Here is a 14727-nt window from a genome sequence, read left to right on the forward strand (position 1 = left end):
CAAAAAAAGTAGATGTATTAAGATCAGGCAAATAGGGGACTGAGGAATCACTGGAATCCCTTTTTTCGCCAAAAACTGGTTGATGGAGATGGACTTGATATTTTATTTGCTCATTCGAGCTTCTTTGGTTTAGGAAAAGTGTTAGTGTGCATAAGATCCGATTAACATATATAACATATATATATATATATATATGTACCTTGTTGTACCTGTATATATGTAGCAGGCTTAATGGCCTTCAAAACAACTGGCCAGTTCATACCATACAGTGTTCGGCGGAGTGAGTGAGTGAGTGAGTGAGTAAGTGAGTGTGAGTGAGTGAGTGATTCATGAGTTCATCTGATTTTTTACTTTGATACTTTATTACTAGATTTTGAATGTGTTTGAAATATGTTTGATCTTGTTACTTAACAATTACTTATAACAAATTTTTTCCACAAACACATTTTTCACTTGTAAGGATTAGAGTTTTATCTGGAAACAATTTATAAAAATCCCTGTTTTATTAGCATTGAATGTGTCATCTTAAAACCATCACTTTTACAAACCCATCTAGTTTTTAACCTGGGTTAAATTGAATTTAAATCAATAATTTTAGCCTCTTATTTTTTAAATGAAATATTGTGAGTTAAAAGCCAGTTATGTAATTAGGTAATTAATAAATAAACACAGGTTTACCTTTGGAATGATTTGCATATCTTATTCTCCAGATAGTTAAAGAATTGTATAAATCTGAATTACTGCATAAGTATATCTACCTCCAAAAAGGCTTGCTTTCCTCCATTAGTGAGAAAGCTTGATTAATTACGAAAGAAATTAGATTATTTTTTTTATTCACTCACATTTTCTGCTTCTTCTTATTTTAGTATAGGTGGCGAGTCTTTAGCAGTAGCACAGAATAATTATGCAGTCATTTGGTTTAAAGGGAAAGAGCTAAACATGGTATTTGGATTACAATTAAGTTTTGCAAGAGTTGGATCTACTGTAAACTTCAATGTTATGGATCAACTGTATAATTATGTCGGCTACTATTTCAAAGGATATGAATGCCTTGGTGTTGTTCTTTTTATTGGTAATAATTTTATTATTATTATAGCTGAGTCTTGCAAACCATCTTTACAGTTGGGAAAGGTATAGATTACTTGGAATTTGAAATTATTAGGAATTAGGAAAGGTTTAACAACCAGGATTTCAGTTAATTGCCAATAGCATGAATAAAAAACAGTTATTGTAATGCTGAATCCATTAGTTTAAGGTTGGATATTTTTTAAATCTCAATGTGAGATATATAGCTTAATTGTTTCTGGATGAAAAATTTCAGATTAAGATTTTCAAATAAAACTAAAAGAAAAAAACAACTTGGAAAAAACTATTTTCCCCTGAAAAAAAAAATTGTCATTCACTTAGTTTTGATTCTTTGCTGATTTGTCTAAATAACATTTTTGTCCATTGGTGATGTGTCATGTCATTTCAGTAAATTAGTTTTTTGATTGACCCTCTTTTATTCTGTTTATACTGGTTATGATTAATTAATGAAAGCCAAATTTGCAAGACTCAACTATATTTTTATTTTATTTAATTGAAATCATTAATTGCTATGTTTATAATTTATCTTTATCTACGAGTAATTTAGTTTAAACTAAACTGTTAGTCAAACTTTCAACTTATCTATCAACAATTCATCTGTATTATTTTTATATTACATTGTTTTTTTATTTTCTATCTTATTTCATAAATACAGATAAAAAAATTGTTATATTACCTGTTATTTTTTCATTGTTTTTTATTTTTATTTATCTTTAATCTATTTCTTTACATAAATTGATGAAAGTTGTTTAACAGTTACTATTGTGCATCCCCCATTTCTCTTTACTGTTTCATTTACTTATTATTTTGCAGGTTATTTAAAACGTAAACTGCAAAACAGTCATTCAATAAAACAACTTGCTTTAACACCTGCAGAATAATAAAACTATTACAAGGACAGTCATCCTGATCAGACATGAAATTGGTTGTAACAAAGATTCTCAAGTCCATGCCAGCGTTCTTAAGAGATTAACTGGGCACCTTGTTACTATGTACCAGGGTTACAGAAAGAACAGCCATAACAGAATAAGAGAGGTGTAAAATGTTAAAACTGTACTTCCTTACTCTACTTATGAAGACTTGAGCTGGAATCTAGCAACAAAATACTGTTTTGGCAGTATCAAGTTCCACTGCTTGTGATGGGTGCAACTACCACAAAACCAAGGGTGTGAGAAGAGATGCTTGTACAGTTTAGCATATCAATGTCGTGTACTTTTGATTTTCTGTACCACATTAGTCAGTTTTATCTCGTACTACTATATACCGTTGTCTCCAACAATAATTTATTCCCTTTTGATGTCGTGTAATTTTTTGGTATTTGAATAATTTTCTTCCTCAGCTCTTACTCATCTTCATCTTTGCTTTTTTTAAGTCCAAATAAAATCATTCAGATATTTTTCACCATGTCATGTACATTTTCACAGTACTGATATTCCTCTAGTTTTTCATGCTTACAACCTCCTACTTTCAGAAATTGTTCAAGGAAGTTTTCTTTTTCCACATAACTTCTTAGATTAGTTATGTCCCATGATAATTCACAAGTAAAGATTCTTAATTTTTGGCTATATGTGAAACTTGAGGAAATTTTGACTCTATCAATTTAAAATTATTGTGCTTCTGTTTAAATTTACTGCATATTTCGTTTTTCTGTTTAAAAAATAAAAATAATAAGAAAACAATTAACACTGTATTTTACATTGTAATTTTACTTTTATTTTCAGCTAGCAGCACTTGTTTTCTGTCATTTATTTGTGCTGTTTTACTTGGTCTAATGGATAGGCGAGCTGAAAGAGTGTTAAAAAGGCGAGAAAATAGTTCCAGTGAAGTTGTTCGTATTACTGATGTAAAAGATTTCACACTTACATTTTGGCTCATAACTATTGTTTGTGTAGTGTATTACATTGCAATATTTCCGTTTATTGCTCTTGGAAAGTAAGTTAGTCATTTTTTATTTAATTTTTTATATAATTATTATTTTTAATATCCATTGATCTTTTAGCAGAGTGGTTATGTCTATCTTTCATCTGAGATTCTAGGTTTGAGTTCCAGTCAGATATGACATTTTTTATATACTTTTAGCCATTCGTTGCTATAAATAAATAAGTTGTACGTAGTATTATCATACAATAATATATTTATTACATTATAAAACCTTTAGTTTTCACATATTTACTGTGTAAAAAATATTTAACTGTATTGTTGATGTAGGAACTTATAATTTTTTTTACACAAAGAGGTAATTAGGAAAGTAAATAAAAAAATTTGTGATCTAAGTAACAAAAATTCAAGTCAATGAGAAAAAATTCTATGTATAATTGATGATACTTTTTTTTTTTTTGCTAAAACTATAAACAAGAAGTATTTTGTAACTGCAATTTATAAACATTATGTATGTTTGATTGGGTTTATCCAACTAGGAGTAGGATAATATTTTCTGGTCAGTTAGGCGAGAAAGTGCAATAGCCTACTAATACTAATACAAAAAAACAGAAAAGTTTTCCTAAACATTTATATAAGAAAAAATGCCCCTATTCGTAATAAAGGAATATAAGATTCCTGATAGCTAAGGACAACCTTGTTTTTGAAATGTACCTCAAGAACCCTCATTTTTACTTCTATCAGATTTCAGTTAAAATTTTGTGACTTTATTTAAACTTAATCAACTTGGGATATAACTCTTATATCTAAATTGTTTTTGTTTTTGAAATTTCTTTTTTCAACTTAAAAATGCAATTTTTGGGAAAAAATTAAGAAATAAGATAACATAATAATGTAAATGTAATAAACATAAGTAAGCATAATAGGATAACATAACATGTTCATGAATGATGCACATATTATTTATAGAAATAGGAAAAACTTATGGAAAATTGCATTAACAAGAATATTTCCAAAAACTATAGTTCAGTTTCTATTAAAATTTCACATAAATTATTTTTTTTAAATAATAAAATTTTCTCTTAAAAAAAATCTGATGTGGACAACATATGTCTTCTTGTACACCTTCTTAATTACATTTATACATTTTTTTTTAAATGAAGAGTACATAAAATTTTATTTCATTAAAAACTTCAGAAATTTTTTTCATATTTTCTGTTTTTTGTTATTATTGAATTATTATTAGTCGTAAACATTTTTTTTTTTTGTAATGAGCGGTTAATAATTATTAATAAATAATATATTTAAATTAAAAAAAAAGGAGATTAAGTTTGATTCAAACTGATGTGCCTTCCCCTAAGATCCAAATATTTCATTAATTAAAATTTTATTTGGCTATAACTCTGGAACCAATGAAAATAAGTACCACTTATGATATATCATTGAAAAGCTTTCAATGAGGGCTTATTACTGCAGTTAAGGAAAAGTCCAAAATCCAAATTTTTGGGGATTTTGAGCTTTTTTGGACACGTTTGGTTCAGTTTATTGCATTCAAAATGAGAGGTGCACAACTAGATGTTACAACAGGTCCTAAATCCAAAATTTCAACATCCTACAGCTAATCGTTTTTGAGTTATGCGAGATACATATGTACATACATACAGACATCATGCCGAAACTAGTCAAAATGGATTCAAGGATGGTCAATGTGGATATTTCTACTGAAATATGGAAACCAAAATTTTTTGCTATCACAATACTTCCTTTACTTCGTACAAGGCAGTAAAAAATAGAAAAAAACTGGAATTGGTTTAAAAATTTCAATTAAAACTCAAAAACTCTTAGAAAAAAAACATGACTATTAAAAATCATAACATAGTGATTTTTAGTTTTTCAATATAACAACAAACGTTCAAAATTTACTGGATCCTGCCAATGCTGATGAAAACAGAAATACATTAGACTGAGGAATTTCAGACTTAATATAAACTAGTAGATATCCATCTGCAGTTCTTAGGGCATAGCTGACTATATTAGTATTAGGGACATGATACTTCTCTCATTATACTGTGTCATATCTTAATTTTTTAGCTCTGTGAAAGGGTTGTGCCTTATCTGTACAGATTCAGCACAAGTTTTTAAAAAAATGCACAGAAATCTATTTGGCCTTTCTCATTTTTCTAGCATATTTTAATTCATCTTCCTCTAATACAAAATGAAAAAGTAAACTTTTATCATCTTGTTACAGAAGCAGAAAGGACTTCTTTTATTTTCTTTGTATTATAACACAATCCAAATGTGAATAAGATGTTTATTAAAATTTTCGGAACACACAAAAAAGAATCAATTCCAATAAATAGAAAAAGCCCTCATATTAATGTTAACAACTGCATCAAGAGAGATTATATTTTATTTATGTAAAGAAACTCCTGTGTTTTTGTTTTTTTTTTAATTTTTTAGGGTATTTTTTATGAAGAAGTATTTATATGAAGCAGCAACTGCTAATAATATCAATGGAATGCCTTACGTAGTATCAGCTTTTGCATCACCATTACTAGGATTGTTAGTGGACAAAGTTGGTTATAATGTATTTTGGGTCTTTCTGTCAATAACTACAACTATTGGATGCCATAGTGTACTTGCATTTACATTTTTCAGTCCGATGGTCGCTATGGTGAGTGAAATTAGTTATTAAAAAATTGTTTTTATTCATTATTTATTTCTTAGTCAATTGTATATAGTTTTTCTCCTTTTAAATGTTTTTCTTTTAATTAAAAAAAAAAAAAATTATTTTCAGTACTGTGATGTTGTTATCTCATGTCATTAAAATATTGTTGAAGTTAAAAGCGTATCATTATCTTTCTTCTAGTTTATATTTTCTATGCAAGAATCATTTTTTTACAGTTCTGAGAATTTTTTTAGAATTTCCAAAAATGTTGTATTTAGGTAGGTTCTGTTTTTAACTAGTTGTAAAATTTTTGAGCCACCATTAAGAATAGCAGAAGTTGGCTTCAAGTTTTTCTGCTAAATGATATTTGACATTGTAAATTATCCAAGTGTACAGTAGGTAGTCACTAATTTTGTCTCCTGCTCTAAAAATGAATAATGCTTCTTTGATGAGGCAATATTCTCTACCAGTATGATCAATAATAAGCGTATTTCCTTTCCTAATCTTTTTTGACACTAATTTTTTTATTCAGCTTGTAGAATTTATCCACAGATGCTGCTCTGATTATATGTTTTCATGTATGTAAACTATGTTAAAACCCTCTTCTCTGTAGTTTTATATTTCCTGCAAATAGTTTATTCTCCAAGCTACAATTCTCTGGCTGTTCACTAAGAAGTTAGTGTTCACTAAGATTGTCATATTTTCTATCCAAATTTAAGCTTTTTTTTATCAACTTTCTGGAATATTCTGTGTTATATAAATTTTATATTAAAAATGATAAATATAGAATAACTTATTTTGTTATAAAAATCTGAACATTTTAATAAACAATTATAATAAATAACCTGATTCAATATATATCAGTGACAATAAACTAATTTGTGAACTAAATAAATTATCTAGAATAAGAGTTATAATTCATCATGATTTTTATCTAAGAAAAATAAATGTACCAAAGAAAAATTAAAAGAAATTTTAATTTTATACAAAATTATTAATTTTGTAATGAAAAGTTATGATTGTTTATACAATTAAATCGGGAAGAAATGAATAAAACATGCAGCTAGTGAAAACTTGCTATGGTTACTGATAAATAGACTACTACTCTTAAATATTTCAACTTTTTAAAATTAGATATTTTTAAGTGCATGCAAAGGGGTTTTATTAATGAGAGTTATTAATCAGTTAATTTACAAAATAATTCCTAAAACTGTAAAATAATTTATTTTACGTGTACTGTACGAGGACTTTTTCCTTTCTGATTTGCTGCTGGAGTAATTATTACGTTTAGAAAGTAAATGAGACAATCATTCCTAACAAATGTCTGTTTAGTAGTAGTTGAACTGAAAGAGAGTTTTATTTCTGTTATGTTCTATTATTGCATCCTCAGACCAGAGTTTTTCTGTTAGTTATATTTTATGTCAGTGTAACTATTTTTTTTTTTTTTTATTCAAAATACTGCCTGTGGATGTACTTAAATATTATTTGTTAATGATTTAATTGCTGTGGCAATTTTCACTGTAATTATTATTTACTAATAGTTTGTTTAGTTTTAGGATTGGATTAGATTGTTTTGATCTAATGGATTTATCAGAAGTTCTCATTCACATTTTATTTTAGCATTGGTAAATAAAACACTTCTGGTATTAATATTTACAAGTTGTTTATTATTTTAATGATAACATTTAACTTACTTTCCAATAATTGATAATTAATTGGCTGATTTCTCATTTAACTGATATTGGTTCAGTTTTCAGTATATCTTTGGGGCATTGATTTTCATTACTTTTCCAACTTCATCTTCATAAACAACTTATCAGTAATCAGTTATTTTACTGCTGAAAAAATTATTGATTTTTTTTGGACATTTTAGAATAAAAGAATATTACAATGTAAGTGAAGAATTATTTTCAATTTATTTATTTTCAGGTGGTTATGGGGATTGCATATTCAATGCTGGCTAGTGCACTTTGGCCAATGATTGCTTTAATAACTCCTGAATATCAGCTTGGTACAGCATATGGATTGTAAGTTTGTACAATTAAGAATAAGTAATTCATAGATTCTTTAGCTGGTCTTTTTAATTAGTAGATATAACTATTCTGAAAACGCTTTATTTGTTGAAAGAATTTTTTTTATGATTTAAAACCAAAGTTAATTTATTGAAAATTAATAATGTTACTTTATTAAAACATTAGCTGGCTGTGCTGGACATCATTGACTAGCTCCGTCAATAATGTCCAACAATTATATTCTCTGAGAAGCATTACATTGTACACTATTGTAGTATGGGATTAGCTCAATTCCAAGTTTGTTTTTGCCTGATATAAATTAAAATTGTTTTTTGTGGTGTTTATGGTTTTTTTTTTAAATATAGATTGTGAGACCAGTGTAAATTAGACTATTCTGGATACATAATTATGTGTTCATTATGGATTGATATGCAATGTATGCCTAGTAAGCACTTCGTTTAAAAAAGGAAATCTGAAACAATAGATCATCCTTAAATTTACTAATTTAGTAGTTATTAATATAAAAAAAGAATTTATACTGTTTATTACTGCTATCCCGTAGATGCCAAAAAATATTTTGCAGTATAGTTAGTACTTGCCCCAAGTGCTAATAGGTTTGTTTTATTTTTATGGTCTTCCTTTTTACTTTTATTTTTTACTATTTTGTTAAGTTGAAGGTCTTTAGTTGAAGTTATATTTATTCTCACTTTGTGAATATTTATCTACAAAAAATTAAATACAGTTCTTTGTTTTAGTTCGTAATACATTAAATAGGTCAAACCTATCTCATCCTCTAATAAATTAGGTTTATGATTTTAAATCAATTTTTAAATAAGATTATTTCCTCCTCAAATTACTTGTCACAGTTGACACTAGTGTGGAAACAATAGCACCAGTTACATAATGTTCGCAAAGACAATTGAGAAACATTTGAAGTAGGTTTTTAAAAACTGTATTATGCAATTTGGTTTCTCATTATAAAAGTTTTGATTTTAAATTGATTCTGTTGTTTTGCAATTTCAGAGCACAGTCAATGCAGAATCTTGGTCTTGCTGTTAGTGTACTATTTGCAGGATTTGTTGTTGATAAAGGAGGATACCTTCTGTTGGAAATGTTCTTCCTGGCATGCTTATTTTGTAAGTTATATAAGAAAGCAATATTTTTTCTTTATGCAACTGTATTACTAATAATATGAAAACAATTGAAATGTGTATGTTTTATATATACACATATATAAAATATTTTTTGTCACAATGCCTTGAAAAATAAACAATTAAAAAAAAAATTATAGTTCAAACAAATAATGTGTTGCATCAGTATATAAACATGTTTGTCATTTATGGGTCTATATATGACCCATGAGTTGGTTTGGATTAAAATTTATCAAAAAATGTTAGTATGAAGATTGTAGTCCTAAAGGGTTTGATTTTTTAATTAAAAAATTACAGTAATTGAACTAGAATACCAGACGGGTAAAAAGATCACATTAGGCAGAGTGATAGTTTTCATGTTGCTGCAAGTACCTTTATGTTAAATTTTATTATCGTTAGGAAGGAATATCTACTTTGAAGGATAAAAGTTACATATTGAGGGAGGTGTTACAAATGAAGGCATAGTGATGAATAAGTTGTTGAATTTCAGTAGGAAGTTAATTTAAGTGGGAAGTTAACTTATATTGATAGTGAAATAGTAAATACATTGTTAGAGAAATAGGTCTTATTTATGGCATCATCTGTGAGCAATAAATAATAAAATATAAGCAATGAAATGTCTAATATTGATACAATGCACAATGCTAATCATAAAAAGTAAATCATTAACAAATAAGTAAGGATAGTTTTTAACAGCGGAAAACAATTCTGCAATTAGCAACCACATCTCTGTAGCCTTTTCAACATTTTCATTAATGATTGATGTGCTAGGATGCCTAGATTTTGGGTCATCTTCTACACCTTCTCAGCCTTCCTGAAAACATTTGTACCACTCATAAACTAGTGGTAATGATGTAGCATTATCACCAAAGGTCTTCATTAACATTTTAAATGCCTCACTACACTTAAGTCAATTTTTAACGCAAAATTGTAGATAAATTCTCTGATCTGACATTTCACCACAAAAAAAATTGCTAAATACAGTAAAGTATGTTTTCTCTTTTTCTTGCCAAATATAAACTAAACATTGCAGTTGGCTGAAAATTACATGTACATCACTATCATTACTACCAATATACAGAAAAAAAGATTGACAAGATGCAGTGCACGGAATTAAAAAATTCTCATTACCTTTTTGATCAGACCTTGCATTTATGTGTGTTGGCCTATATTTTGATTAATATTTCTGAACTGGCTCAACAACAACATGACTTCTTTGAAAGTGCTCAAGAAATTTCTATATGTGTGGCATTGATGGCATTAAATTTCAAACAAAATTAAAAAAAGTGGGAGTGCTTGTTTGAAATAGCTTTTTAACAGAGATCATTTATTATAAGTAAAATTAAGATTTAATACACTGATAAAAATAAAAAGAATAGAAATACACAAAAATTTATAGTATAAATTAATAAATTAAGAATTTTCAAATTTACTGGTGAAAAAAAATTAAATACAAGGCCTATTTTTTAATGGGCTGATTAACAGGAGGACATTTTTTAATTTTGACTAATTAACTCTAGAGTCCAGTTTTTAATACAAACAAAACTAGTAAAAATATTCTCAAAAACATTTTTTTATTTCACTTTTTACACTTTATGCTACTTTTCTATATAAATACCTTGCTTGTTTAAGCATTTTACTAAATTGTTTATGCCATGTAATAGAAATCAGCCATGTATTAAAGTACATCCTTTACATCCGTAAAGACCGTAAAGTAGACCTTTACATCAGTCTGTAAAGACATCGAGAAACTCCTTCAGGTAACAGAACAGGTGGTAATCGCTCAATGCAAGGTCTGGGTGGTATGGTGGGTGGGCCATTTGCTCCCAGCCAAAAAAATTAACTCTAGGGTTTAGACAGCTGAATGAAGTCGTACATTGTTATGCAGCAACAAAACTATATGTCAGTAGGCCACATCGCTTATTCTGTATGGCACGCCAAAGCTTCGTCAAGGTCTCACAGTATGCAGCTAAGTTTATTGTTGTCTCTTTGAGCATAAAATTGACTAACAGGTCATCTTGTCTTATCTCAAAACTCAGTTGCCATAATCTTGTGTGTTGGCATTGCCTGTTTGGTTTTCACTTTGACTGGAAATGTTGTGTGTTGCCATCCCATTGACTGTCTCTTAGATGCTGGAGTGAGAAACTCATGTCTCATCCCCTGTAACAGTATGGTCCAAATGTTCATTTCCTTCATCACTGTATTGGGTCAAAATGTTTTCTCATTTGGTGTTGTTCAGAAAGCAGCCTGAGAATCCGTCATGAGCACAGTTTTTTGAACTGCAAGATTTCAGAAATGATTTTGTATAGCACTGGCCTTAAAACTTGTGTGAATATCAGTGACAAAGTAGAAATTGTGAATTGCTGATCTTCATAAATTTTTTTGTCAACTTTGTGCACCAAGTCATCAGTCATTACAGAAGGTCGGGCTGATCACGGTTCTTTTTGGACATTATCCTGCCTGCCCTTGAACAGTCTTACCCATTTATGCACTTGCTGTCACTCATTGAATTATGGATGTAAACCTCACATATCTGGCAATGACTGTCTGCTGCTGACATGTTCCTTGCGATCAAAAATCAGATCATAGATTGTATTTCATAATCTGCAAGCCGTTCAGTTATTTGAAATCTTTCAACTTCACAATACAAACTGCATAGAGTGATGCTATGACTGCATTTGTGCAAGCCATGCCAGGAGCCAGGGCACGTGCCCATTTTGACAGTCACGCAAAATTTATATAGCTGCAGTCAATCAGACCTTAGCTAAAAAATAGCCCACATAATATTTTAAAACATTAAACTGCTAAATTTTCTAGATGTATGAAAGATTGGACATCAATACTCTTATCCTATCCCAACATCAAAAAAGTTAACAGACTAGACCATGAAAGATTAAAGAAAAAAGTAAGGTATTCAGAACCAAATATAATCTGGACTTTTGTCTTCACAACTCGTGTATGAACATGAATAGGTGTGGAGGGATGGTGGAGATAGAGGGATGGATGGGTGCTCCAGCTGCCTTGACATTCATCTGGCATCATATCAGAGCAAGAGGATTCATCATTGGTTGCACAATATATTATTGTGAAGTTTCTTGTGAATGAGGCCATCAAACCCTCTGAGATTTTGTGCTCAGTTTGCTTGTATGATATCATGTATCTAAGTCTGGAACTGCGTCAGCAAATTTAAAGTAGGGCAGAGCATGAAACTGCAGAAAATGTGTCGCAATAGGAATTCAAGGACAAGTGTGACAGGTGTCAATGTTTGATCAGTTTGTGACCTCATTGAAGACAATCAGCATCTAATGACTGATGAAATTGTTTCAGAAGTGGGTGTCAGTTATGGAAGTACCAATTCCAGTATCAGATGAGATATTGATTTTGGCATTCCAGTATCAGGTGAGATATGAGTCCGTCACTGCACTCTCAAGTCAAAATCAGCAAATACTGTATAGCATAGGATTAGAGAGCCTTACCCTGTAAAGGCAAAAATAAGGGAAATTGCTCATTGATATTCTCCAAGAACATTGCAGTGTGAGAGTGCTGCATGCTACTCCCAGCTCTTGGATAAACTCTTGGTCAGATATGGCATATTCACACATGCTACAAATCATTCATCTCATTCTCTGAAGCAATACCTAATGGTGATCCTGTAAGTTAAAAAAGAAAAAAATTTTCTTGGATAAAGTGGAAAGCTGCCTACAATAACAAATCAATCAGAGATTTGATTCACTTCCATAACAACTTCATACTTTACACAGCTGTTACCACTCAGGATAAAGTGGATGAAATTTACTGGGGAACCTTAGAACATCCTCCTACAGATTTATCCCTGCTAGAATTTGTTTTTGTTTAGGCAGTAGAAGAAGGCACTAATTTCAGAGCTACAATGAAGTAGAGGAGTTCAAGTGCAATTGGCTCATGAAAAATGTGTAGGGCTTTAGAAAGACTATGTAGGAAAGCAGTTTTATATTTTGATTTTTTACTAATAAATGTTAAAAACAAAAGTGCAGTTTATGTTTAACTGACCCTCATAGTTATGCCAATAAAATTACAGATAGTTACTTATGTCCATAAAATTACAGATCCTATTCTTACTGAGTAAATTGATGATTGTATAATTTTGTAAACAATTCAAGTAGGATTTTTTACAAAATGAATTATTTCTGGTAGTTGTAGGAGGTATTCCTCTAATTTTTTTTACAGTGTTTTTTAGTTGCACAATATGTGTTTTAATATTTTCAGTGCTGTCAATATGAAAGAAAGAATAATTTTGACGCCTTGCTGGTACCACATAGGCTATGGCATATATACTAATATTTTTCTATGCATATAATTCATAGAAATTATAAAATTCTATGGCATTATATAGCATAATGCATGTTGGTCTGAGGAATGTATAATGATTACAGCTTTCATAATAGTCCAGGGTTACATGTGAGTAGTGTGAGTAGAATAATTAGAATAATGTAATCTTATACAAGGTTTGATCAAAAAAGAGTTGCGCAAGTCCAATTTTTGTAGATTTTTTTCCTGTGTTTGTACACTTCTCCTTAACATATATTTACATTCGTATCCATATTGGATGCTTAGTTTATTGTTGGCTGTAGAAAAGGTTACACATGTTTTGATATGGTCGACAATTTTTAACTTGGGGGGAAAATGGAACAAAAAATTTGCATTAAATTTTACTGTAAGAATGGGAAAAGTGCAGCACCGCATTGGGAATGTTGAATTTTACTTTTGGCGATTCTTCTATGAATAAAACAAGTGTTTACAAGAGGTACAAATATTTCCAAGAGAATCATGAAGACATTGATGATAACAAGGGCCTGGAAAATTGGCCTTCCAAAATTGTTGAATTTATACCAAAGACAGTGCCGAATGAATATTGCTCAGGACCCAAAGTGATCTTTGTTCACTTTGCTGAACAAAGTGAACAATGATCCAGAGCTGCTCAAACAGGTCATAACTGGTGATGGAACATGGGTGGGGTACGATGTCGAAACTAAGGCGCTTTCATTCCAATGGAAGCTTCCTGAAGAGCCAAGATCGAAAAAAGCACGTTAAGTTTGATCGATTGTGAAGGTTCTGATCATTGTGTTCTTTAATTTCAATGGTTTGGTGTATCATGAGTTCTTGGCACAAGGTCATACAGTGGATAAAAAGTACTACTTGTAAATTCTATGCCATTTGTGTGAAGCAATCTGAAGAAAACGCCTAGATTTGTGGCGAACCAATTCATGGAAATTGCATCACAATAATTGACGTGCTCACACTTCACTGCTTGTTCATGAATTTTTGGTCAAAAACAACAGTATTATGATGCCTTAGCCTCTGTATTCACTGAACTTGGCCCTGTTACTTCTTCCTATTCCCTAAGCTGAAAAGAACCATGAAAGTATGACATTTTGCCATCATTAAAGAGATAAAGACAGAATCACTGAAGGAGCTAAACACCATACCAAAAATTGTGTTCCAGAAGTTCTTCAAAGATTGAAAGTACTGGGACAAATGTATTATATCTGAAGGGGAGTAATTTAAGATGACAAATCAATATTGATGAATAAATAAAAGATTTTTTGAGAAACTAATTCCATGTATTTTTTTTTTATCAAACCTTGTATACTTTTAATGATAATATAATTAAGTATATTATATACTTTATCAATAATAGAAAATTGTTTCAAAGTATGTATGAATTCTTTCTTTTTTTTTAGTTGCATTGATGACAACAATTATTATCTGGATTTATGATTCTAGTGTAAATGGCATTCTAAACTTATCAACTGCTGAAAGAAGTGTATATGAAAGAAATAGACTGTAAGTAAATCTCAGTTTTTACATTTTATACATATAATTCAAAATCAAATATATATATATCATATAAAATAATATATCAACATAATAATATATCAAACATATATATATA

General features: G+C 29.6%; 1 protein-coding gene across 3 annotated transcripts in view; it reads left to right on the forward strand.

Annotated features, from left to right (window-relative positions):
• The window catches only part of LOC142331280 (lysosomal dipeptide transporter MFSD1-like), a 57451-nt gene that overhangs the window by 19461 nt on the left and 23263 nt on the right, over positions 1-14727 (forward strand). For all 3 annotated transcript variants that reach the window (XM_075377072.1, XM_075377071.1, XM_075377070.1), the window contains exons 4-9: positions 867-1072; positions 2808-3018; positions 5425-5638; positions 7562-7659; positions 8668-8780; positions 14516-14618. In XM_075377072.1, the coding sequence (XP_075233187.1) occupies positions 867-1072; positions 2808-3018; positions 5425-5638; positions 7562-7659; positions 8668-8780; positions 14516-14618 (945 nt within the window). The remainder of the gene's footprint in view (positions 1-866; positions 1073-2807; positions 3019-5424; positions 5639-7561; positions 7660-8667; positions 8781-14515; positions 14619-14727) is intronic.

The sequence above is a fragment of the Lycorma delicatula genome, chromosome 10 (assembly GCF_047948215.1).
Source record: "Lycorma delicatula isolate Av1 chromosome 10, ASM4794821v1, whole genome shotgun sequence".
Taxonomy (NCBI): domain Eukaryota; kingdom Metazoa; phylum Arthropoda; class Insecta; order Hemiptera; family Fulgoridae; genus Lycorma; species Lycorma delicatula.